At 44.3% G+C, this 27,976-nt stretch overlaps 1 protein-coding gene across 1 annotated transcript in view; it reads right to left on the bottom strand.

Moving 5' to 3' along the window:
• Positions 1-27,976, bottom strand: part of PAK6 (p21 (RAC1) activated kinase 6) — a 52,634-nt gene that overhangs the window by 12,723 nt on the left and 11,935 nt on the right. The window contains 3 exon segments of the mRNA XM_078151344.1: positions 10,795-11,102; positions 11,105-11,426; positions 14,950-15,158. Of these exon segments, the coding sequence (XP_078007470.1) occupies positions 10,795-11,102; positions 11,105-11,426; positions 14,950-15,153 (834 nt within the window). The 5' untranslated portion in view covers positions 15,154-15,158.

The following is a 27,976-nucleotide window of genomic DNA, read 5'->3' as shown; positions in this document are numbered from 1 at the left end:
AAATGGTGAACCAGTATCTTTGCCAAGAAAATCCCAAATGAGAACACAAAAAGTCAGACATGACTGAAACTATATATACATATACATATATATATATAATATACATCTGTTTCATATCATCATGTATACACAAACACACACACATATGTGTCTGTCTCTGTATCGATTATCTATCTATCCCAGCTGGTGATGTTATGGGCAAACAAATTGTTTGGTCCTACCCCAGAGGTGGCTGCAAGGATGGGCATGAACATATCCCAGGAGCTAAGAGGAGTTATACTGGCAAGATCAAGTCGACATGCTTGAGCTGAGACCTTCCCCCACATGTGGGGTAGTCCTCTAATCTCACGATGAGAAAACGCAGGATTCCAAAATCTGTCGGCTGGCAAGTACTAGAATTACCATCCTGAGATCTGGCTTTCGGGCCTCAGTCATCGGTTTGCAATGAGCACGTGGAAGAAAGGACCATAAGATCATGGTATCATGGGTCACAAGCCAGAAAGCAACCTTAAAGGCTATTGAATCCAACCTCTTCATGCTACAAATGAGAACCACAGGTTTAAAGACTTGCATTCCTTGTTTTATAGATCAGGAAAGAGGCCTGTTGTTGTTGTCATCATTTTTTTTTGTTTTGGTTTTGGTTTTCATCAGGCCCAACTCTTTGTGACCTAATTTTGGGGTTTTCTTGGCAAAAACACTGGAGTGGTTGGCCATTTCCTTCTCTAGCTCATTTTATAGATGATGAAACTGAGGCAGCCAGGGTTGAGTGACTTGCCCAGGATCACACAGCTAGGAAGTGTCTGAGGCCAGATTTGAACTCGGAAAGATGAATCATCCTGGCTCCAGGCCTGGTGCTCTATCCACTGTGCCACCTAGATGCCCCTAAGTGTCTGAGCTGAAATTCAAATCCAGTTCTTCCTGATTCCAAGTCCAGGTGTCCTTGGGGAATGCTTTATGGATGGTCTATCATTGTTGTTGTTTGTCCCTTGTCCTCAAAGAGGACCATGACATCATGAAGGTGATGCTGCGACTTGCAAATGAACCGGATTTCAGTGAGGGAGGGCTATGCAAAGTCACCAACCTCACTTTCTCCCCTGAAGCCATCTGGGTCTAGTGACCAGATACAGATCAGGACGACTGGAGATGGCCCAGGATACAGTGGGAGACCTTGGACTTTTTAACCTTTTTAACCTTTTTAACTTTAACAAGGTTATCTGATCTCATCAGCAAGGCTGTTGTCTAAACAACCTTTCTCAGCATCCTCTGTGGCAGAGTCCTTTGGCCGAGGCCAGAAAAAACTCTGTTTTCTTAGAAGCCCCAGGTTTGTGTTATTTCCAGCTTGTTTCCAACATGTCTGAACCTGGGCCAAAAATTCTTCAAGGGCCTTTCCTTCCCTGCTGCCAAAAGCTCTTTCTCTGACATTCCCCCCTTTGACCTCTGGAGTTTGCTTGCTGGGGCCTTAGAAAACTCTCTGGGATCTAGTTGTGGGGCTGGCAGACACCAATGGGCAAGAAACAGGTGCACACACAAGGAAAAGGAGAGCCTAGCACTCAGGACATGGTGTCATGGGGGAGGTCAGGCTATGGGAAATTAAATTATTTGTTAAATGGGGATCGAGACTACATGGCCTGTGATTTCACTGGTCTGGAAAATCCTTACATGAGAAAACTAAATCAATGCAGGTCAGCACTTTTTTTCGGGGGGGGAGGCACAACTTGGAGTCTAAGAGAGTTGTCTGGGACATTGAAAGATTCAGTAACCACGCCAGGGTCACCCAGCCAGTATGTGTCAGAAGCAGGTCTAGGATACAAGGCCAACTTTCTATTGCACTGTGTCATGCTACCTGTCTTATTCATTAATAAGAACAAAAAAATGCCCATAGCTAGTCCTTAAAGCTTGTTCAACCAACATAGAACAAGGGTTCATGGCAGGTAGAGGGAATTTCACTCATTGTCAAGAGATCTGCCCTGAAACTGTGGGTGCTTCCTTGGAGAAGACCTGGCATTTGGTGGGGGGAAGACTCACAAAAAAGTGTTTTTTCTCAAGATGATGCTCAGAACATAGAAGCTATTAAGAGAGTCATGGAATCTAAGAGCTGGGAAGGACATCAAGAGGTCATCTGGTTCAGCCCTTGACTCTAGGAAGAACCTACTTCCATGAACCATGAAAAACAGAAGGATATCAGTTCTAACTTTATGTGTCCAAGATGGGCAGGTTTATTTTTAAGGCTGATCCTAGTAGGCTACGCTTTTGCCTCTTTCCTTTCTCTTTCTCCTTTTGGTTTGAGACCAAATTAAGGAAATTAAATTTCAAGATAACAAATAGGTTGGCTTAGGGCATCCAAGTGTGTCTTTGACCCACTGGAGCTTCCTATAGTATACTAAAGATCACAAGACTCAATCTCAGAAGGCCTGGGTTCAAGTCCTGAAGTGGCTTAATCTTTTTGTGCCTTAGTTTCTACACCTGGAAAAAATGGGGATGTTACTACTTAGGCTATCTACCTCACAGAAGGGTTGTGAGGATCAATTCAGAAAATTAATTTCAATAAGTTTAATATGGATGTATATGTAGAGCCTATATAAAATTGCATGCCATCTTTGAGTGGGGGGAAGGGGAGGGATGGGGAGAAAATTTGGAACTCAAAATCTTATGGAAGTGAATGTTGGAAACTAAAAATAAATACATTAAAAAAATTAATTTCATTTTGACAAACACTTATGATGAATAGATACTACATTGTAATTTTAAAAGTAAAATATGTAAAAAATAATTTTGGGGAGGTTCAGGTCTCTGATTTCTTTAGTGTAGGGAGCTCCTGATGAAGAAACTCCCACTACTGGGGCAGCTAGGTGGCGCAGTGGATAGAGCTCCAACCTTGGAGTCAGGAGGACCTGAGTTCAAATTCGACCTCAGACACTTGACACTTACTAGCTGTGTGACCCTGGGCAAGTCATTTAACCCCGACTGCCTCACCAAAAAGCAAAAAAAGGAGAAAAAAAAAAGAAACTACCTCTACCCAGGCAGACCACCAACTACCGTTTGGCAAGTTGGAATCTTTGAGAGTTGCCCGGGGTCATACAGCCAGCATGTGTCAGAGGGGATACTCTCATCTGGGTCTCCCCAACTCAAAGGCCAGTCCTTTATCCCTACACCATGGTACCTCTCTGATGAAAAAAGCAAACTGTTATGAATAAGTATTCTGTGGGGCCTGGAGCTGGTGGAAAGTCCTAGAGTATGAAGGCTTCGTGGGCTGGGCCAAATGGCCGCTAGCAGCTAGCTTACTAAATACCCCCTGGAAAGGGGTGGAGGGAATGTTAAGATTTCACATTTTAGGAAACTGCTGTCAGGAAATTCCAAAGACTAATGATTCAAAGGAACACTGACTCATCCCTATGGTACTAACGGGGGAGAGCTCAGTAAACAACTTGTCCTGGAAACCTCTTGAGTCAGGTCAGGAGGCACTCTAGGACTGTTGTGCTCCAAGCCTGCTGTCTGGCATTTCCTACTTCGGGAATATTAACCTGTCAACAAAAACTGTGCTAGAGTGAAAGCAGCCACCCTGTTGCACGAGGCAACAGATCTGGGGTGTAGCTTGGTGTCTACCACTTGGAAGCTATGCGATCTTGGGAAAGTTACTTAATTTCTGATTTATCCATAAAATGAGATAAAATAGGACCTGAGCTGTGAGACCCTGGGAAAGTCACTTAACTCTGTTTGCCTCAGTTGCTCATCTGTAAGATGAGCTGGAGAAGGAAATGGCAACCACTCCAATATCTCTGCCAAGAAAACTCCAAAATGGGGTCATGAAGAGTTGGATGTGATGAAATGATGCAACGACAAAAAAGCAGAGCCCGGGCCAGTTGGGTTCCACTGCCATCTCTGACATTTGCAAGGCAGATGACTCTATTCCCCTTCTCCTTAAATTCTTCTGTCCTGCTCTCCCATGGTGCCTTCTTGAAACTTGCTCTATCATTAATAAATGCTCTTCATTCCTTGATCTCTCCTCTCTTTCCATACTGAACTCATGGAAGGCTGGCTCTCTCTTGCTCTCTCTCTCTCTCTGGAAGATACTGCCCCCTGACCATCCTCTCCATGCTGGTTGCTACTTTTCTCATGCCCCCTGGCACACTTGGACAGGAGGAGGCATTGCTCTCCTTCTTCCCCATTGCCGCTTCCAGATTCTCTCTCATTCTGCATCCTTTCCTTTGAGGTTCACTGCATCCCCCTCTATCACTACTTTCCGATTTTTGTATATAGTGTGCTGGCCCCCCAGTCATTTGACTTCCTTTTCTCAAGGAGCTCAGCACTGGGCTTATAGTCTACTCTACCCCAAATCCTGCCCTCACACTTGGGGACTTCACTATGAATAAACCTCCTTAGCTACCATGACCTGCATTTCCACATCTCCTCAGCCATCTAAGGAGATGGGCATACCTTAGGTCTCACCATTAACTATAACTGTGCCATCTCTATGTAATTAAGCTCTCAAATTTCCCTTTCTGATCATAATCTCCTATGTTTCTAGGATCACAATAACTGCCCTGATCAGTCAATAAGCATGTAAGTGCTTACTATGTATTAGACTCTCTTACCATGACTGATCAGTCAATAAGCATGTAAGTGCTTACTATGTATTAGACTCTCTTACCATGACTTACTTACTTACTTATTTACCTACTAGACTAGGTACTAGACCCTCTTACCATGTGCCAGGTTTAAGTGCCTCTTATTTATATGCTGGATTTAAGGCATGCTTCTACATTTACTTAACCTCTCAGTCCTAAGGCATTAAATTGAAGAAAAGATGCTGACCTGCAATGGTAGAGGGGGTGTTTCCTCATCTGGAAATCCCCTATACCAATAACATCACAGGTCCAATGCCTATTCTCTGTCCCATTGGGTCAGTCAGTATGGTGAGAGCTGGGGATAAAAGAAAGCTAAAAACATCTCCTGCCCTCAAGGAACTTACATTCTAATGAGGGAGAAAACATGTAAATAACTAGGTTCATAGGAGATATACAGAGTAGATTGGAGCTAGAAGGGGCCTTAGAGACCATCTGGTCCAACTCCCTAATTTCACAAATATGGAAACTGAAGACAAGTAAAGACCATAGATTTAGAGTTAGAAAGGATCTCAGAGGTCAATTAGTCCCAGTTTCACCATTTTACAGATAAGGAAACTGAGGCGCAGAGAGGTAGAGTGAATTGCCCAAGATCACACAGGTACTAAGTGTCAAAGCCGAGATTTGAACAATGATTCTCTGACTCCAAATTCAGCTATTCTTGTCTCCTACAACCTCCAGTCTTTCTATCCTGCCCATGTTCTCCTCTTCCTCTTCCCCTTCAAATTTACAACAGCCTTACGCATCTTAGATTATGAAATCCTGGGGTCATGATGATTAAATCACGCTTTAGAGCTGTTTCATTTCCAGCGTCTGACTTAAGCTTCATTTTCTTCCTTTCATTGTCTTGAGCTAGAGTTAACCATTTCAGCTATCCGTTGTCTTCAGCTCTTGACTTCTTTGTCCCCCTCGTCCAAACCATGCTCACTGGGTCCACCATAAATTCACTTATCTAATAATATAACCTGGTCCTTCACTGCAGGGCAGCTCCTTTTATTCATCCTTGATCGACTCTATCATACTCCCTGCAGGGGAGTCTAATAATAGCTAACGTTTATGTAGTGCTTTAAGGCTTGCATAGCTCTCTACATACATTATCTCATTCGATTCAAGCCTTCTTTTCTCTCCTCAAACCCCTATGCCTCTCTCTCATTGTGACCTCTGCTCCTACTTTACCAAGCTACAAAAACATGGTCGGGTCTCAGCCATATTTAAACAAACAAACAAAAACACCTTTCTCTGAACCTTGCAATCATCTCAAGCTATCATAAAACATCTCTTCTTTTCATTGCCAAGCTCCTAGAAAGAACTGTGCATACACATTGCTTCTCCTTTCTTATTACCCACTTCTCATCCCCTTGCAATCTGGCTTTCAACCCCACTACTCTACAGAAATGCTCTCTCACAGATTACCAATTCTCTTAATTTCTAAACTCATTGGCTTTTTTCCCCCCAGCTCTCATCTGTAGCTTTCGGTGTTGTCAACCATCCCTTCATCTTATATACTCTCATATACTTATATACTCTCTCCTTCCTAAGTGACTGCCACTGTTCTCCTCTGATTCTCCTCCTACCTACCTAACTGCTTCTCTGCTTGATCATTATCCCTCTCTGGTCCCCTAACCATAGTTTTCTCCCTGGGCTCTGCCTTGGGCTGTGTTCTTCATATACTTTCTCCCTTGGGGATCTCATCAACTCTGATGCATTTAATTACCATCTCAACACAGGTGACTCATAAATCTCTCCATCTACCCCCTCATTTTCCTCCTGATCTCCAGTCCCACAATGTCAAATGCTTATTGGGCATCTCCTGAATGTCCTGTCAACATCCCAGACAAAATGAAACCGCCGGTCTTCTCACTCACTCCCTTTACCATTCCCTAACCTCCTCCTCCAAACTGCCCTCTTTCTGTTGAAGTCACTACCACTCTCCTAATCAGTCAGTATTCAGTAAGCTAGTATTTATTGAGCACCTACTATGTGCCAGGCATTGTGCTAAGCACTGGGAGTTACAATGAAAGTAAAAAACCGTCCTTGTTCTAAGGGAGCTCACAATTACATAGAAGAGACAACATGAAAACAACTATGGAAGAACAAGATAGTTACATGATCGATTGGGGAATAATCTCAGATGGAAGACATCAGCATTAAGTGAAAATGGAAAGGGCCTCTTGTACAAGGTGGGACTTGGAGCAGAACCAGGAGAACACCGTACGCAGTAACAATATTGTACAATGATCAACTGTGAAAGACTTAGCTCTTCTCAGCAATACAATGATCCAAGACAATTCCAAAGGACTCATGATGAAAAATGCTCTCCACCACCAGAGAAAGAACTGATGGAGTCTGAATGCAGATTCAAGCACACTATTTTTCACTTTTGTGTGTGTGTGTGTGTGTGTTTCCTTTTGGGTCTGTGTCTTTCACAACATGACTAATATGGGAATATGTTTTGCATGATTGCACATGTATAACCTATATCAAATTGCTTACTGTCTCAGGGAGGTGCAAAATGAGAGAGGAAGGGAAGAAATTTAGTACTCAAAAATTTTTTTAAATGAATGTTAAAAATTGTCTTTACATGTAATTGAGAAAAAAATAATATTTTTTAAAAGTAGAACTTTAGCTAAGACTTGAAGGAAGCCAAGCAAGCTAGGTTGAGGAGATGAGGAGGAAGAATATTTCACGCACAGGGGACAGTCAGTGAGAACTCTTGGAGTAGGGAGATAAAGTGTCTTGTTCAAGGAACGGCAAGGAGACCAGTGTCACTGCATCATAGAGTATGTAGAGAGAAATGGTGTACTGGAGAAGTAGGAAGGGGCCAGGTTATGAAAGTCTTAGAAAGCCAAACAGGATTTTGTATTTGGTCCATAGGTACTAAAACAGACAGCTAGGTGGTTCAGTGGATAGAGCACTGGGCCTGGAGTCAGGAAGATTTGAGTTCAAATCTGGCTTCAGACACTTAACACTCACTAGCTGTGTGACTCTGGACAAGTCACTTACCCTCTGTTCACCTTAATCCATTGGAGAAGGAAATGGTAAACCACTCTAGTACCTTTGCCAAGAAAATCACAGGGACAGTAAGGTCCAGGCAGTCACAAAGAGTCAGACACAACTGAACATAGAAGTTTGGACCTATCTCACCACCCCCACCCCTAGATCCAATCAACTGCTAATTCTCCCCCCACAGCAACATTGACATCCTTCCCATCATCTCCACTCAAGATGATTCCCCCCTTCTCCTGGCCTGTCCTTAGAGTCTTCTAACTGTTCTTCCCTCTTCTAATCTCTGTTCTTTTCAATCCTTCCTCCTCCTGCCAAGTAATTTTCCTAATTTGTAACAGGTCTGACCACCTCACTCTTGTGTTTGAAATTTCAGTGATTTCTTTTGGACAGGACCTCTGATTTCACTGGTAGGGGAAACTCCCTCTCCCGGGGCAAGTTGGTACTTGCTAAATAATTTACAGTCTTGAGAGCTGCCTGGGACACTGGAGAGATTAAGTGTGTAGCCCGAGATTATGCAGCCAGCATGAGTCAGAGGTAGAATTCAAACCCAGGTCTTCCCAGTTCCAAGGCTAGCTCCCTATCTATTAGGCCATCCTGCCTTTCACATATCAGGTTCTAAGAGCTTGTAACCAGAACTCTATGTAACAGGATTTCCCCCGCCCATCTCTTGCTTCCTATAACTCTTCCATAAAGCCAGGGCCCAATCCCTGCCCACCCAAGAGATCTTGGGCTCTCTGACCCCTAGATTCAATGCCTAGATTCCAGCCCGTGAGCTCATGCATGTACTTCCTCATTATGTGGTTCTAACTGGGAATGTAAAAGTGACCCCAGCTTTTTCCTGCTGTGAGAGGGCAGGAACACAAACCATTGCCTTAGGGTATGCTTGATTTGGAAATGTGATCAGGAGGCTGGAAATGACCTTGAAAATTCAGACCTTGAAAATGTAGATCAAAGTGGATGGGAGAATTAAAAATAAGTTAAAATTTGCTCCTCAGGGCTAGTGAATCTCAGCCTCCTAGCAGCCTTGGTCAATGTCAACAATTTATTATTATGAACCCAACTAAGATAGCAGGAGGAAGGGGGAGGAAGGGGGGACTACTTCAGCTGGACTGCCCAAGAGACCCGTGATTCCCGTGCAAGTCCCAGATAAACACGGGGCCTACCTTGTCATTACGAGAGCAGATGGGCTGATATAGGAGTTTCCCGGTATGGCTTCCCAATCAAGCACTCCCTTAAGAATCCTACTGCTTAGGAGCAGCTAAGTGGTGCAGTGGATAGAGTACCAGCCCTGGAGTCAGGAGGACCTGAGTTCAAATATGACCTCAGACACATAATACTCACTAGCTGTGTGACTCTGGGCAAGTCACTTAACCCCCATTGCCTCACCAAAAAAAAAAAAAGAATCCTAGGGTCTTCCAGAATTCAGATACTCCATTCCCCTTGGAGATGAATGAACCCTATGTCTTAGGATCATAGGTCTGGAGCTGGAAGAGACCTCAAAGACCTGCTAGTCCAATTCCCTCCCCCATTTTACAGATCAGGAAACTGAGATTTATTATTATCATTATTATTATTTTTTTTGGTGAGGCAGTCGGGGTTAAGTGACTTGCCCAGGGTCACACAGCTAGTAAGTGTCAAGTGTCTGAGGTGAGATTTGAACTCAGATCCTCCTGACTCCAAGGCTGGAGCTTTATCCACTGAGCCACCTAGCTGCCCCTAGGAAACTGAGATTTAGAAGAGTTAAATGATTTGTCCAGTAGTCACACAGGTAATAAGTGGCAGAGCCAGGATTGAAAATCATCCCAGAGGGACAGGAATAATCCCCTTCTTAAATCTCTTCTACCATATTCCATAATAAAATTTCCAGGTCTCTCATAAAACCTCCCACCCCTCAGGCTCTGAAATCTCTAGGGGAAAAGCCAGAATAATAATACCAATAATAATAGCTGACATTTATAAAGGGCTGCTGTGAAGATCAAAAGAGATGATATATGTAAAGTGCTTTATAAACCTCAAAGAGCTATGTAAATGTCAACTATGAATATCATATAACACTTTAAGGGCCGTAAAGCACTTTACATACATTATCTTACTTGACCCAGTAAGCTGAATGCTATTATTATTCCTGTTCCATAGGTGAGGAAGCTGGGGGGTAGAGAGGTTGAGGGACTGTCCGAGTCACCAGCCAGATTCATGAGGATTGACCTCAAGGTCTGGGAAAGCCCCAAGGTTCCAGATTGGGTCCTGGGGTTTCTGGTCACATTAGTCTGAACCTTCTTGGAGCAGACTGAAACGTCAGGGCTCCCCCAGATCTCATGGGCTAGCATATCACTCCCCATTACTCTTCTGCATATAGCGCTCCATTTAGCACTTCTTCCTATCCATTTCCCACCTCCACACCTTTGCACTGATCATCCCCCATGCCTACAATGTACTTCTCTTGCTATAAAAATCCCTAGGCTCCTTTCAGACTCAGGTTAAGCATCACTTTCTTCATGAGACCTTTCCTGATTCCCCACCCCCACCTGGGGTTAATGGACTCCCCCATCATTTCCTATTTAATATATACATACATGTTGTGTTTCCTGCCTCCCCTCACCACCATGGAATACAAACTCCTTCAGGGCAGAGACTGGTTCACTTTTGTCTCTAATCTCCAGTGCCTAGCACAAGGCTTAATAAATATTTGTTGAGGGGCAGTTAGGTTGGGAAGTGGATAGAGCTCCGGCCTTGGAGTCAGGAGGACCTGAGTTAAAATCCAGCTTCAGACACTTACTAGTGGCAAGTCACTTAACCCTGTTTGCCTCAGTTTCCTCATTTGCAAAATGAGCTGGAGAAGAAAATGGCAAACTACTCCAGTATCTTTGCCAAGAAAACCCCAAATGGGGTCATGAAGAGTCAGTCACGACATAGAGGAGTTTATAGAATCACAGAGTTAGAGCTGCAAGAGACCTTGGGGGACATTGAGTACAACTCCTTTTTACAGATGGGGAAACTAATTCTGAGAGAGGATTAGGTAGCCTGACCTGGGACACAGAGCTTGTGAGCATCTGAGATGGGTTTTGAACTTGGGTCCTTCTGATTCCAAGTCCAGTGCCCTATTCACTATTTTGTGTTGACTCTCAAATTGTCTTGTAATGCGGCCCAGACCACATCTCCCACCTACCTTGCTCTTTGCAGCTGGAGTTGGCTTGCCACTGCCATCAGAAATAAACATGCTACGGAAAAGCTTATTCTTCAAGCCGCTTTCTTGAGTCTTGGGGCTGGGGCTGCCCTCCCCACTGGGCCTGCCCCCAGCCGGGCCCACCAGGCAGGACTGGGGTCTTCGGTCCTCTGAATTCTGCCTCCCAACCTTGCCACCTCTGCTTGAGTTCAGAGCAGGGGAAGTCCCTAGGGGTGGACTGGGCAGGCAAGAAGTGAGCTGTAAGCATCGCTGGGCAGCGCCTTGGAACTCTGCAGGCCCTAGGGACTGGGTTTCATCACCAGCCCGTTGGGCTGGGCCTGGTCAGCCTGGTATTCTGGCCACATCATCTCTCGCCGGCCTGCTTTGGCTCCCCCGTTGCAGTTGAGGTAGATACCATAAGGGTCAGCCCTCTCAGGCTGGGGACTTTGAAGGTACATGTCTGTGTCTGGGCCCCATCGTTCATCCCCCAGGAGCCCGAGAGACTGGGCTCTCCTTCTGCTGGTGGGGCTCCGGCCCCGAAGGGTGTTGGAGCTGATGACAGAGAGCTTCTGGATATCATTGAGCAGCCCAGAAATGTAGCCCTCCACTTCAATGGTGCTGCCCCGGACCACCGTCTGTCAGGAGAGAGAAAAAAGAGGTCGTATGAAGGCTGGGGGTCAGAGGAATGGTGGGCCAAGAGGGAATAGCATAGGATGGGGAGAGTCCAAGAAGGAGGCTGTCAGAGAACAAGACCTCCAGAACTAAGAGGAGACTTAGCCATTTAAGGAGGAACTCTCGTGGAGACCAGGCTGCAGCACCCCACCCTTGGTGCCCACCACTGATCTGGTCTAAAAGAGAACAGGGACTCAGATTGGAGGACCCGGGTTCAAATCACAGTTGGGTCACTTATTCTCTGTGACCTTAGGCAAGGCATTTACCTTTCTGGGCCTCACTTTCCTCACCTACAAAATGACCTCTGAGGTCCCTTCCAGAGCTCAATCAATGACACCATATCAATTAGTCTCATCTCTTTACAGCTGGTCAGTCATTTCCAGTCGGGTCCATTTGGGGTTTTCTTGGCAAAGATATTGGAGTGGTTTGTCATTTCCTTCTCCAGCTCATTTGACAGATGAGGAAACTTTAGCTCTACCTATACTACTGAAGAGGGAGGCTCCCCCGCCCCAATTCAGGAACTCTTCCTTAGTTCAGTGACTGGAATTCATACCCACCATCTTCCCTACCTTGAGAAAGTAGAAATTAAAGTAGAAACAGCTCCTTCCTGTTTTTATAGCAGCTTTCACAACCCAGGCAAGTGACATACAAAAAAGGAGCCCTCAAAAACTTAAAGACAAACACTTTGGTGGGGTATGTCATTATTGGACATAATGAGGCTACTCTATGGGGGACAGGTTAAGCTTATTTGTTTCTACACAGTGAAAGGAGTGTGAGTGCCCTTAAAATTTTGGTACCCTGGAGCAAAGCTCCAGTTGCCTTAACCTAGTTAGGTCTCTATTTTTTTTTTAAACCCACAAAGAAACCACAAGTTAGGAACCATTTTGTTTCTGGTTATCAGTTAGCCCTGAAAGATTGACATCAATTGTAAACTCCTTAAGGGCAGACTTATGTTTTCCCTACTCCTCCACACAGCCTCTACCAGCTCCCCCCTCCCGCCTCGAAGTTACTTTGCATACAGTAAGTGCTTAATGAGAATATAGTTGCACTGGCACTCTCACAGAGCTGTCTGTGAGGATCAAATGAAATGCCAAGAGGTAGAGGGCCTTGTTAACGGCAAATTTGTTGTCACTGAGTTTTTTCAGTCGTAACTGATTCCTCTTGACCCCATTTGGGGGTTTTCTTGGCAAAGATGCTGGAGCGGTTTGCCATGTCCTTCTCCAGCTCATTTTACAAATGAGAAAACTGCGGCAAAAGGGTCAAGCGACTTGCCACTAGTAAGTATCCGAAGCTGAATTTGAATTCAGGTCCTCCTGACTCCAGGCCTAGCACTCTATCCACTTTACCACCAAGCTGTAAAATTCAATAGTAAAATGACTAATATAGAAATATGTTTTACATGATTGCAGATACATAACCTATCTAAAATTCTTACTGTCTTAGAGCGGAAGGTGAGGGACGTAGGGAGAAAATTTGGAACTCAAAAAATTTTTTTGTTTTGTTTTGTTTTGTTTTTTGGCAAGGTGATTGAGGTTAAGTGACTTGCCCAGGGTCACACAGCTAGTAAGTGTCAAGTGTCTGAGGCTGAATTTGAACTTTTTTTTGAACTTAAAAATATTTTAAAGTGAATGTTTAAAAATATCTTTACATGTAATTGGAAAAACTAAAACACTATTTATATTTAGTAAATATAAGATCATATAAGATTTAGTAAATATAAGATTAATCCTATTATTGTTATAATTGCTTTGAAGCAATTTGAAACCTCTTCTCCCTCTTATATCCCGGTCCTTTAAACACCCTTGTTCTGGCCCCTAGCAGCAAAACTCCCCTCCAGCTGTAGAAGGGCCCCCTGCCCTTCATCTCTGAGCCAGCTGAGGACTGTGCAGAAAGAAGGCTGATGCTTTCTACAGAACAGAACCTGATTCCTCTTCCTCAAGGCTTCCCACTTGCCCTCAGGGGCGCAGTTACCACCTCTAAGAAGCTTTAGCTTCATAGGGTCACAGATTTAGAGCTAGAAGAAACCTTAGAAGTCACCAAATCCAACCCCTTTGTTTTACAGAGCTGAGGCTAACCAAGGGTGAGTGACTGACCCAAGATCACACAACTAAAAAGTATCTCAGGCAGCATTTGAACTTAGGTCTTCCTGACTCCAAACCAGTGATCAATCTGTTGAACTACCTTGCTGCCTCGGAGGCCTGAGGCCTGAGGTCTCCCCTACATAGGGTCAGGAAAGAGCAACCCTTTTACCCAGAGCTGAGCCCCAGCCCTCCTTGCCTTTTCCTGCCTCTTCCCTCCAGATAGAATACCTCTATAGACCCCAAAAAGGCACAAAGGGAAAATGGGTTTTGTCACTTTCCAGAAAGGTGATGATGCAGGGAGAGTGTCTAGCAAGCGGCTGGGTGTACTGCCTGCCACGTGAACACTGGATTTGGTGCTGGTGAGGTCAGTCTTGCTGGACAAACTCTACCTTTGGCACCCTCATTCTGCTCCAGCCCTGCCTGAGCTGAGACATCTCCCCACGTGGCAGGGGATCTGTGGTGGGGATGGATCTGTTGAGGCAAAGGTCTCTTCCCCTACCCAGCAGCAGCCCCGACCCTTGATTTGCCCCAGACTTGCAGAAGATGGCCCAGGGTCAAAACTGGGCAAGATGAAGACCCAGATCCTACCCCTGTCCCTTGAGCCCTGGACTCTTATCTTGGCTGCTTCTCCCTAGGCCACTCCGTGAAAAGGGAGGCTAATTAGTTGTTTTTGCTGCTGTTCAGTCATTTTCCGTCATGTCTGACTCTTCATGACCCCATTTGGGGTTTTCTTGGCAAAAATACTGATTTCCTTTTCCAGCTCATTTTACAGATGAGGAAACTGAGGCAAACAGGGTTAGTGACTTGCCCAGGGTCACACAGCTAGTAAGTGTCTGAGGCTGGATTTGAACTCATGAAGATGAGTCTTCCTGATTCCAAGCCTAGCACTCTATCCACTCTACCACCCAGCTGCCCCAGACTAATTAGTAGGGAATTAGGATAACAGGTCATTGATAACTAATAATTAAGAGCTTCCTTGAGGTTTCTATATGGTTTTAACAGAAGCTATTTTCCCCCAGCTAGGAAGAATCTGAGCTTAATCCCCTCCTTTTCTCTAGGCTTTGGGAGAGCTTAGCAGGTAACTGGGTAGCAAAATGGTTACAGTTGAACTTGGATTCAGGAAGACCTGAGTCAGAAGGCTGCCTCAAATCATTAGCAGCTGAGACCCTGAGCAAGCCATTTACCTCTCCTCAGCCTGTTTCCTCATCTGTGAAATGGGAATGATAATAATAATAATAATAATAATAATAATAATAGCATCTACCTCTCCGGGTTGTTTGTGAGGCTCACATGACATAGTTTACATAAAGTGTTTTGCAAACCCCAGCATGCTGTCCAAGTGCTAGTTCTTCTCCTCATCAGTGTGGGGCTCACCCCTTTTCCTCTGGGGTTCCTGACATCTCACCTTCATGGGTTGCAGCTGGACCCGGGTGATGCGTGAAGGGTCCACCACAGGTTTGGGCCTCCTCAGGGTGTCCAGAATGTTCTGCCATTGTGGAGGGAGGCCCACAAATTTGCCTTCCTTGGGGTCAAAGGACGTGTGGACACGGTGCTGGAAGTTCTGCGGGGCAGAGATTTCTGGACGTTTCTTTTTCTTTTTTCGGAACATTTTGTCTGAAAACCAGAAGAGAAGAGCATATAATCAGGATGGGATTTTGCTCAGAAGTGCTCATTGTGTGTGTGTGGGGGGGGCAGGTAATGGCAAGATCTGTGGTTATGCACATGTACATCTAAGCCAATTTCCTTCTAGCCCCTTAGCCTCCTCCCCTCTCTGCTTTCCTATCACCCCCCTCAATGAGCTCTACTCCAGAAATAGCTTTCTATCTCCCATCTGGCCAATGCTTCCCTTCATCTTTCTCCATCCCCAAAGCTCCTCTTATCCAACTTCTTCCAGGAAGTTAATCCTGGGGAAAGCCTCCCAATCCACTCCAGAAATCACAAAATAAACAGAAACAAACAAAAAAATCACAGAGGAGCATGTGCCCATTTCCATGCTGGTCCCAAGTTCCAGCTGCCCACCCCCATTCCAAGGGCAGGCCTTCGCTCTCTGTTTATTCTGCATGGAGCCCCAGCCTATATCAGGCCACCAGGGAATAGCAGACCACAAGCATGCCGACCAGACATTTAATAAAGGACCTCTGAGCACTAGACTTCTTGGGAGAGGATGGAAGAAACATCTATCACCACCTAGCATATTACCCCGATGTCAGGAAAGTTTCGAAGCCATCTCACATCCAAGCAGTACGTAAAAGGAGAGAGTGGGCTGTTATATAAGTATTATATAATATTATATATGATATTATATGGAGAAGGGCTATTCTATTCTTAAAGCACTTTAGAGAAGTTATACCCACAACCCCCACTACTGACAGTAAGGCAGTCTTTGCAAAGGGTGTCCTCCTGCTCAAAACACACTGTCTCCTCTCTCCTCTGTGCCTCTTGGCATCTCCAGCCCCCTTAAAGGTTTAGCTCAAGCACCACCTTCTACCAAAGGCCTTTTCGAATTTTTTTTCAGTAGTAAATGCTTCACTCTGTCCCTTCCCCAATTACTTATATTTTTAAAATGTACTTATTAATCAACAAATGTTATCAAGGACCTACTATGCACCAGGCACTAGGAGTAAGGCATTCTGCTGGGTGCCGAGAAGACAAAAAAAAAAAGGTCTTCCAGGCTCTCTCTCTCTTTCTTCCTTCCTTCCTTCCTTCCTTCCTTCCTTCCTTCCTTCCTTCCTTCCTTCCTTCCTTCCTTCCTTCCTCTCTCTCTCTCTCTCTCTCTCTCTCTCTCTCTCTCTCTCTCTCTCTCTCTCTCTCTCTCTCTCTCTCTCTCTTTCTCTCTTTCTTTCTTTCCTTCCTTTTACTGGAACAATTCTTTGTCTTTTTGTCCCCAGCATAGAGCCCAGCGCCCACCGTCTAGTAGGCACTCAACAATGTTTAGAGAATGAAAGGAAGGGAATCCATTGCACCTGTAGGACCTAGAGCTGAAAAGGACCTTGAGACGTCATCTAGCATTACTCTGTCATTTTACAGGTGAGAAAAATGAGGCTCGGAATGTTTCAGTGACTTGCTTGCACCTGCATGATTCTCATTCACTGATCAGTTGTGCCATTGAAGGCTTGGCTTAGTGACTTATTCTGGCTCTTTTAGGGGTGGAAGAATAACAGGAACAGGGAACGGACCTGTGATTTAGGAGGGAACTTCTGGATAAGGACACGCTGTCACCGCCTCCACAACTTAGAGTGTTGGTTGGTTATTGTCCTTCATTCTTTTTTTTTTTTTGGCTAGGCAATGGGGGTTAAGTGACTTGCCCACAGTCACACAGCTAGTGAGCGTTATGTGTCTGAGGCCGGATTTGAACTCAGGTCCTCCTGACTCCAGGGCCAGCACTCTATCCACTGCGCCACCTAGCTGCCCCGTTGTCCTTCATTCTTGAAGGAGACCAAAATGACCTTACTATGTTGGGGTCAAGGTACAGTGTGTCCGACTGTGGCTGAGTATTACAGTCAGTGAGAAGTTAAGTGACTTGCCCAGGGTCACACAGACAGCATATGTCAGAGACAGGACTTCAGCCCAGATCTTCCAGGCTCTCTCTCTCTTTCTTTTTTCTTTCCTTCCTCCCTCCTCCCTCCCTCCCTCCCTCCCTCCCTTCCTTCCTTCCTTCCTTCCTTCCTTCCTTCCTTCCTTCCTTCCTTCCTTCCTTCCTTCCTTCCTTCCTTCCTTCCTTGCCTTCTCTCTCTCTTTCTTAGAGACAATTGGGTTAAATAACTTGCCTAAGGTCACATAGCTAGTAAGTGAGGCCAGATTTGAACTCAAGTCTTCCTCCCTCCAGGGCTTGTGCTCTATCCACCGCACCACCCAGCTGTGCCCCTAGACTGACTTTTCTATTGTGGGATAATAATAATAATGATAACAATAATAATAAACAATAACAAAGAAACAGAAGAAACTGTGCAACACATTGTGGCAGACTGTAAAAGTTTAACCCTGACTGCTTACCTCACAAGATTTGACCTAGTAGCTAAAACTATATATAAAAAGCTCACCAACTTTCACGGACTGACAGACAACAAATCCCTAAACTACTACAAATACAAGACACGAAATACTCTGGAAAACTCTACCAATAAACTGCACTGGAGCTAGGCTCTTTTGACAGACTGAACCATTGCCTGCAATTGCTCAAGTCATAATATTGATCCATAAAAACTCAAAAAGAACATTTTAATAGATGTTGCCATTCCAGATAACTCATAATCTCTGGGCTACATGGACTGTTTCTATCTGAGCTTCATTGGACAAACTGAGAAGAATGATTTTTCTAAAATAAAATGATTTCTCTAAATAAATAAAATAGAATGATTTTTCTACAATAACAATGGTAGCTGACATTTATAACTTAGCTAGGAGGTACAGTGGATAGGGTGCTGGGCCTGGAGTCAGGAAGAATCAAGTTCATGAATTCAAATCCAGCCTTAGATACTTACTAGCTGTGTAATCACTTAACCTTCTTCGCCTCAGTTTCCTCATCTGTAAAATGAACTGGAGAAGGAAATGGCAAACTACTCTAGTATTTTTACCAAGAAAACCCCAAATGGGGTCACAAAGAGTCAGACATGACTGAAAATGACTGAACAGCAACAAATAACTTAGCTCATTTGATTCTTAAGACAACTTTTTTTTTTAAAGATTTTATAGAGAGGAAACTGAGGCTCACAGAGATTACATGACTTGCCCGTGGTCCCACAACTACATACTGTCAGAGAGGTCAGATTTGAACTCAGATCTCTCGTGATGCCAAGTCTAGCACTCTTTCCACTAAGCCATACTGACGATGGGATACGTGTGCTCCAACCTGGTTTTCTCCCTTGATTCTGTGCTTCCCTCTCTCAGGCTGCCACGACCCAAGCAATAACATCTATCTGGCATCCTGGATCAGGAGAGGTCCTGTCACACCCGGGACACTTAAATACCTTTAAAAAAACAAACAAACAAACCAAACCATAGATAGAGCACTGGCCCTGCATTCAGGAGGACCTGAGTTCAAATCTGACCTCAGACACACTACACTTACTAGCTGTGTGACCCTGGGCAAGTCACTTAACCCCACTGCCTAGCCAAAAACAAAAAAGCAAAAAAAAAAAAACCCAACCAAAACCAGTGAGTAGCCAGCTCTCCAAGTCTGCTCAGCCTGTGCTACTGATAGTTTTTAGGAAAGATCATTCCTTAATTCATATAAACCAGGGGCTCTTAACCTGAGCACTTCTATTTTTTTTTAAGACAATGGGGGTCAAGTGACTTGCCCAGGGTCACACAGCTAGTAAGTTTCAAGTGTTTGGTCTGAGGCTGGATTTGAGCTCAGGTCCTCCCGATTTCAGGGCCGGTGCTCTATTCACTATGCCACCAAGCTGCCCCTAACCTGAGCACTTTTAAAACACTATTTTGATAACTATACGGTTTCCTCTGTAATCTTGTGTATTTTATGCATCTAAAACCATTATTCTGAGAGGTGGTCTTTGGGCTTCACCAGACTGACAGCACACAAAAGTGAAGAACCCCCGATATCAACGAACAACAAACTTTAGCACAACTGAATAGGTCCATGTCTTCAAAAGACTAGCTAGATCTCAGGTGTGAGGGATGTAAGTTCAAAGGGTGCAGCGATTGTCTTTGATTATCTTTGGTTTTGCCCCAGCATCCAGCCTAATGCTTTTGTACGCAGCCGGTGCTTCATGTTTGTTGAAATCTTTTGTTGAATTCCGCCCCCTCTTTGGGAACTAACTGTTTCACCTGTCATCTGGCCAAGTCACAGAGATGCTCTGTCCCTTGGTTCCCTCAACTGTCATTCCCCAGTCAGACAGGGGAAGATGAGGTGTAACACCCGGGATTCTCTACTTTGTCTGCACACGGCTTATCCTCGGGTATTACATCAGAAGATAAGACATGCTACACTGGGTAAAACCACAGCCCATCCAGCTTTGGACCGCACCTAGTAGGTAAGCCCTGGGAAGCTGCCTGAGGCCCAGCTAGTAAGTGTCAGAGATGAGATTTGAACCCAGATCTTCTTGACTCTAAACCTCAAAGCCTATTTCAGCCCTCATCTAGGGGTGTGCTAGAGGCAGCTCAAACAGCTTGTTAAAGTTTCAGTGTGAGCGTTTAAACCTTAAAAACTGGCAAATGCTATAGTTACAAATCAGGGCTTGATCCGTCTTGTTGCTTGTTTAGTCTTAGGAAAGTGATGGAGAAAATGTTAATAATGCAAACTAAACTCAAAAGCATGGCCTGTGTGCTTTTCTTCCCCCACCCCCCCGGAAGTTGCTAAGCATTTACCAGCATACCACTGGCATCTTTCCTAATGGTGCTGTCACTCAGAAGACCCTCTGACTCCTTGTTCATTTTGGGGGACCTTAGCATCTCGCAGGGGGGTAAGAGGAAGAACATGGGATTTGGAGTCAGAGACCTAGGCTTAAATTCTGCCTCCATCATTAGTAATGAGATTCTGGTCTGAGCCTCAGTTTCTTTATCTGTTAAATAGGGATAACAATACCTGCCTTCTGCGGCAGGGATGCTGTAACATCCTAGGCAGAGTGCTATACAAATATAAGCAATTATTAGTGTCCTCGAGTTCCATCATGAGATTGATTTGAGTTTACTTCATTTTTTTTCTCGAGGGGCAGAGACCAGAATCGTACACAGTAATTCAGCTGTGGACACCCAATGTTTTTTTGAAAACTTTATCTTTATTTATTTATTTTTTGCTTTTTGGTGAGGAAGTCAGGGATAAGTGACTTGCCAGGGGTCACACAGCTAGTAAGTGTCAAATGTCTGAGACCCTGGATCTGAACTCAGGTCCTCCTGACTCCAAGGCCGGAGCTCTATCCACTGCACCACCTACCTGCCCCAACTTTATCTTTATCTTATTTTAACTTCTCTGGTAGGAAAAGCACTGACTGAAATCAGAGGACCTGAGTTCAAATCCCAACACTAATGCAACCTCTGTGACTTTGGGCACAGTGGATAGACCATTGGAGTTGGGGACTGGAAAGCTCTGAGTTCAAATTCTGTCTCAGGCATTTACTAGCTGTGTGACCTTGGGTAAGTCACTTAATGCCTCTCAGCCTCAGTCTCCTCATCAATTCAATGGGGATAATAATAGCACCTATCTTAAAAACGGGGTTGTTGTCAAGGACCAAATGAGATAACACAGGGAAAGCACTTTGCAAATTTTAAAACGCTATATAAATTTAGCTGCTGTTTAGTCATTTTTTTGTCATGTCTGGATGGGCTAATTTCACAACTAACCACCCTCAAATTTCCACAAGAGCTTTTTGAAGATGGTGGTTCCATTTTTGCCTCCCCGACTTGGCTTGCCAATGCTTGGCTCTGTCATGTGACTTTGCCTCCTGGTTTGCTTTGTCTTAAAAAACTGTGGCTTTAGAGAAGAATCAGAGAAACTCAGGAAGATGACTTTGATGCAGGTGGTTGGGCTATGGGATGGATGGTGAATGGATGCAGAAGAAAGGAGGCAGAACGAGAACAGGTCACACGATGACTACCAGAATGGAAGGAAACAACTTAGAATGACGCTGGAACGCTGAACAGTGAGTGTAGTGACCTGTTGTGAATGCAGAGGACTGATGGTGAAATAAGCCTTCTACCTCTTGACAGAGATCGGTGGTGTACTCTCCAAGGACGGAACCAGGTGAAAATATCCAGATGTGCAATTTGTTGATGATTTGTTTTGCTTAGTTATACTTCAGGATGGGAGGGGAGAGAGGAGGGACTGATGGAGTCTTTGGAAAAAAACGATATAAAAATGAATCAAACTTAAAAAAAACCCCAGCATATTTAAAGTAAAAAACAAAACAGAAATGAAAACAACCACTCTGCCTCTGCTATTTACATTTGTAGAACCTTGAGGGAAATCATTCCTATTGCCTCAGTTTTCTCATCTGTAAACTGAAGCTCATGATACCAGGCAAGACTATTCCCATAATAAATAATAATGACAATAGCTTTCATTTGTGTAGCAATTTAAGGTTTCTAAAGCACTTTACCTGGGTCAACTCATCTGATCTTCACAACAACCCTGGGAAGTAGGTACTTTTATTATCTCAATTTGAAAGATCAGGAAACTGAGGCACAGAGAGGTTAAGTGACTTGCCCAGGGTCAAAATGCCCTTGCTATTTGCCATTTTTATAACCCTGGGGAAGTCTGGGCAAAGTGACTCAGCTAAGTAAGTGCCCAAGGCAGGAGTCAAAGTCAGGTCTTTCTGACTCTACTGTTCTCCAACAGTATGCTGAGTACATATGCGCATAGAGTGAGCTCCCATGCATATGAGGTCCACGTCAGATTCATCCTCTATGCATGCCTATGCTTCAACACCTCAGGGATTAAGTGAGATAATGCATGTGGAGTGCTTTGTAAATTATAAAACACTAATAAAGGTATGCTGAGTCACCTCTTTGATCACCTCTAAGAAGCCACCTCTCTCGTTGGAGAAAGTACAAGCTTTACAACATCCCTGAGGAAAAGAAAAACAGGGATTATCTTCAAGGTCCAATTCTATGCCTCAGAGACAGCCAGGTGGCAGAGTAGATAGAGCTAAGCCCTGAATCAGGAATACCTGAGTTCAAATCCAGCCTCAGACTAGCTGTGTGATCCTGGGCAAATCATTTAATCTGTCTTAGTTTTCTCAGCTGTAAATGGAGAATAATAATAGCATCAGCTAGGGGGCACCCCAGTGCACAGAATGCTGGGCCTGGAGCGAGGAAGACTCATTTTCCTGAGTTCAAATCTGGCCTCAGACACTTCCCAGCTATATGACCCTGCGCAAGTCACTTAACCCTGTTTGTCTCAGTTCGTCAATTGTAAAATGAGCTGGAGAAGGAAAGGGCAAACCACTCCAGTACCCTTCCCCAGAAAACCCCACACGGGGGTACAAAGAGTCAGACGTGACCGAAACAACTCGACAATAATATCACCTCATGGGGTGTTGCGAGGATCCAATGAGGTAATATTTGTAAAGCACTTAGCAAAGTTTCTGGCATACAACAGGTGCTTAATAAACGCTACTCCTCTTCCAGTTCTTTGGATTGAAACAATTTAATCTGAGCCTTAAAGATGGCAGGCTATGGGAAAGCATCTGAAATGAAAATGGAAACCGATGCATCAGCATCTTTAACCTGTGAGCTTCCTGAGGACAGGGGCTGTGATTTTGCTTTTCTTTCTATCCCCAGCACTTGGCACCATGCTGGCACATAGCAGACGCTTAATAAATGCCTGTTTGACTGACTGATTCTAGCTGCTATTACTCTCTTCCCTCCTGTGCATCATCTCTGACACCACACGGGGTGGAAAAAGCAGAGGCAGCTTCTTCCACACTATCCACATTTCTGTGGCTGACAGATGTTTTTGAAGATTCCTCGTAAGTATTTTCTCCAACCATCAATTGCGGCACTGACAGAAATGATCTCCAGAGCACAGAGGGAAGGGACAAACCCAAACCAGTTTGAGAATGAAGCTACTCCATTGGCATGTTTCCTGCTTCCAAAGCCTGGCCGGGCTGACCCCGTCTGGATGCAATGCTACCCTAGAGCTGCCATACCCCCAGAATGCACAGAGGGAGTGAGTGGGTGGAATGGGGAGGGGTGTGTGTGTGTGTGTGTGTGTGTGTGTGTGTGTGTGTGTGTGTGTGTGTGTGTGTGTGTTGGAGCTGAGAGGATTTGTCAGGCAGCTGGAAGATTCTGAGAAGCAGGAGAATCTGCTGAAGGGAGGGCCTTTGGAGAGAGAAGGATCAAAGACAGAAAGGGACTACAATCCAAAGATAAGAGGATGAAGAGTGGTCCATAGCACCGTTGGAAGAAGATTACAGATTTAACACTGAAAGGGATCTTAGAGGTCATCTAATCTCACTTTCTCATTTGATTTGAGGGACCTTGCCTCTGCCATTTGCTAATTGCATAACCCTGGGGAAGTCTGAGGAAAGTGATGCCCAGAGAGTATGCAAGAATTGCCCAAGGTCACATTCATAGTAAATGGTTGACTCAAAATTTGAATTCAGGCCCCGACTCCAAACCCAGCAAGTTTTCCACTGTACAGTGTTGACATTCTTTTTGGTCTCTGTAGCCTCTTCCCAGAGCCTCCTGCCACCATTGCCCAGCAACCTCTCTATTTTCAAAGTGCACTCCATTTATTTAACACATAGAAATATAATATTACATATTCAGTAATATATGTAATATATATTAAACAGAGAGGAAGTACTTAATAAAATGCTTTTTCATTCATTAATTCTATGTCACCCCCATCCAGATCTTTTTCACTATCACCTACCAGCCTCAGGTAGCTATGGGATACAGGGGATAGAGAGCCAGGCTTAGAGTCAGGACGACCTGGGTTCAAATCTGGCCTCAGACACTTACTAGCTGTGTGACCCTGGGCAAGTCACATAACCTCTGTTTGCCTTAGCTTCTTCATTTGTAAAATGAGCTGGAGAAGGAAATGACAAACTACTCTGGTATCTTTGCCAAGAAAACCTCACTGGGGAAGAAGGGGCCTCAAGATCAAGGAGAGAAGGCAGGGACTCGCCTGAGTTCTTCCCCAACCCCCCCAAAAGACCTTTAAATAATGCCCTGAAACAAATCCTGGAGTGGCAGAACCCACAAAAGGATGGGGTGAAACAATTTTATAGCCCAAGACAACTTAAAAGTTTGGTAGGAAAGGTCTGTCGCACTGGGGGGTAAGAGTAGGGGGCAGTCCAGAGCATGCCACATCAGTACATAGCAGGCCCTAGCAAACCAGGAGCAGGCCTTGGGAGGGAATGAAGCAGCAGCTGCTGCAGCTGCTTCTGGAGCTCTCAGCCCACAGACAGTAAGGAGGTTGAACAACTGGTCAGAAGGATATTATGGGGTCTCTTTGCTAGCCCCAAGGCAGGACTCTATTGTTTTGCCCATACTCAGATCCACATCACAGTCCTGGGTGGCAGTCCCAGGGCCAGGAGGAGTACTAGCACACCAGAGCTGGCAGCTGTAGAGGAGCAGGGACATTCCTCACAATGCCAGGGCAGAAAAGAGTGCTTGTGGTCACTCACAGACCAGAGCACAGGCCAGGAGAGTAGTAAACACCTTTCCTTAGATCATACCACCTTGGGAAAAACTGATACCTTACAGGTCCATACAAGTATCTCTGAAAACAGCTGCACAAAACTCCTGAAGCTTGGGCCACTACACCTTCCACCCTGGAAGCAGAACCCTGCTTTAGCAAAGAATTAAAAGTCAAAAAACAGGCTGAGAAAATGAGCAACCAAAAGAAAAAAATTCTGACCATAGAAAGTTATTATTTTCTTTTACAACATGACTAACATGGAAATATGTTTTTGCGTGATTACAGATGTATAATCTATATCAAATTACTTGCCTTCTCAATGAGGGGGGTAGAGAGGGAGGGAGAGAATTTGGAACTCAGTTTTAAAAATGAATGTTGAAAATTATTTTTATGTGTAATTGGGGAAAAATAAGATATTAAATTAAATTTTAAAAAACCCACCAACCTCATGGACAGTATGGTCCATAGGGTCAAGAGTCCAAAACTACTAAACATTAAACAATAACAACAAATCCCCTAGCACAAAGATGTTAAACTTTCATTGCTTGTGGTCAGATTAAAAGATAATTGGGAAATGGTTAACAAAATAAACAAAAATACAACACAAAATAGATAACGTTAATTAGTGTTTTTCCAAGCCAATATGCCACCTGCAGAAATCCATTTCTGTTTGAGTTTGACATCACTGCCCTAGAACAAGGCCTCCTCAGCTCCTCCGGTGACCTACATCTCTACTCTACCCTAGCTGTCCACGTATGGTCCCACCTCAGACTGCACCATAACTGTTACCTCTATGGTCTTGAACTCTGAAATGCCTTTCAATCATAACCCCTTGTCCTTCGCCGTCCTTGGACCACCATTTTAGGAAGGACCCCAGCCATGCTTCACCTTGCTCACAGCTAGACACTCTCCTGAATCCTCTTCCTTCTTTTCTACCTGCTGCATTTCTCCTTCCTTCTCCTCCTCCATATTCCTCCTCCAACCACACTTTCTAGCTCCCTTTTGTGTTATTTTCCTCCATTAGGACATAAGCTCCTTAAGGGGCAGGCTCTGTCTTTCTTTTTGCTTGTATCTGTATCCCTTCCCTGTTTTCCCAATGTAACATTCATTTTAGAGTTTATCTTTATAGCCTCGACCCCAAAGTTAACCAGTTCAACTATGGCCTATCACCCACTCTTGACTCTCTTCCCTCCTTTGTCCTTCCTTGGCTTACGAACTGCCAAAATTCAATGCCCCAGTGGTCAAACCTCCATGCCTATCATCTACTTTTCCCACTCCTACTACAGGGCTGTTGAATGCTGCTCGAGGAAGACTCAAAATGGTGAAAACTCAATTCACACTATCTGATCTCAAGAGGACCTCTCTTCAATGTGGCAATCCCTCATTGACTCTCCCCACACTTTCCCCTAGACTGCTCTGAGCCTTTTCCTCCTCTCAACCCCTGGGGCTATTCTTCTCCCTCTTCTCAGCAGATAATCATGGGATCATACATTTAGAGCTAGACAGGGTCTCAGAGGCCACCCTGTCCAACCCCTTATTTTACAAATGAGGAAACTGAATCAATCCCAGGGAGGTTACATTACTTGCTCAAGATTAGACAGTAATGAGTCAGGAGGCAAAATTTGAAGCTTGGTCCTTTGATTCCAGATACAATGCTCTCCCCACTGTACCACAGGAAAAAAAAAATCAGTGCCATCTCTTGTGAACACGGATGGCTCCCCTACTCAATACATCTAGACCTGTCCACATCATCTCCTGTTCTGTCTTCCTTCACTCAGGTCACAGAGAATAAGGTTTTACTTTTCTTTGCTTTCTACTTGTTTTCTTGATCCCATTCCTTCCCATCTCTTCTGGGAGTTCACCCTATCAATCATTCTTCCCCTTTCTCTCTGTTTCTATAGTTCCCTTCCCTGCTGCCTACAGATATGCTCAGTTCTCCCATCATTAAGAAACTTTCACTTGACCTTGTCATCCCCATCAAGCCATTGGCCTACATTATTCCTCCCGTTCACTGCCAAACTCCTAGAAATAATCATCTATAATCACTGACTGTACTTCCTTACCACCCACTTGTCAACCCCTTGCTGTCTGGCTTTCAACCCCAATGGTCTACTGGAACTGCCCTCAAAGGATCCCAATGAGCTCATAATTGCTAAATCCAAGGGCTTTTTTTCCTCCTCAGTCCTCACACCATCTCTGTCCTACTCCTGAACACTCTCTCCTTCTTTGACTTCCATGATACTGCTCCATTTTGTTTTATCTCAGTCTCCTTTGATGACTTAGCACCTATCTTTGGTCCCCTAAGCATCAGTATCTCCCACTGCTCTCTTCTTTCTAAATTCTTTCTAATAGTGAGGTTCATCTGCTCTCCATGGCTTTAATTATCCCTACAAAGATGACTCTTATATCTTATACACTCAACATGAATCGAGCTTCTGAATTCTAGTCTCCTATATCCAACTCCATGCTGGACTTCTTGACCTAAATTTCCCAACAACATCTCAGATGCAACATGTTCAAAATGGAACTCATCATCTTTTCCCTTAATTCTACTTTCCCCTCAAACTTGCCTGACTCCACAAACCATCATCCTTACAACCAGGGTTTATAAATATAAGATACATAAACTAAATTGTTAAAGCTTAAAACTGACCTAAGACTTTCGGGACGCTCTGCATTTGACTCTCCCTTTTCTTTAATCCCTTACTAATCTGTGGCCAAGTCTTGTAGATTCTCTGTCCCCAACAGCCCTCCCATCTGTTCCCTTCCCCTTAATCACACTGCCATATGCCTTCTCTCTTCACCTATACCTTTCTGAATTCTTATCTTCCCATTCCTTAAGGTTCATCTCAGGTACCACCTCTGCCTTGAAGCCTTCCCTATCACACAGATATTAGTGCTCTTCCCTCAAATATTGCCCAAACTCCAACCTCTACCTTTACTTCTTAATCTATATTGTTACTATCCAAGTTCATGTTGTATCCACCCAGTAGAATATAAGTTCCCTGGAGACAAATATTTCATTATTACTTTTGCATCCCAGTATCTCACACGTATTCTTATAAATATTTGTCAAACTAAATGAAACTCTTAATATATCAGCACCTTTGACTGGAAACTCTTGCTGCTGATCCCAAACATTGTGAACCAGTTGCGATACCCATCAGTTTTTACCAAGCTGGACTTGAAGGATGATAAAGTCAAACATGAATTCACCAAGGCAGAAAAAAGGAATATCCTATCTCAGTAGCAGTTCAGTCATCTTGTTTACCTAGAATGTTCCTTGGGCTTGATAACATACCTACTACCATTCAGCCATCTGAAAATTTGA

This window comes from Phascolarctos cinereus, unplaced genomic scaffold, assembly GCF_003287225.1.
Source record: "Phascolarctos cinereus isolate Bilbo 61053 unplaced genomic scaffold, phaCin_HiC Scaffold_3;HRSCAF=262, whole genome shotgun sequence".
Lineage (NCBI taxonomy): Eukaryota > Metazoa > Chordata > Mammalia > Diprotodontia > Phascolarctidae > Phascolarctos > Phascolarctos cinereus.
The sequence above is the reverse complement of the archived record's forward strand: the minus strand, read 5'-3'. Positions and strand labels throughout refer to the sequence as shown.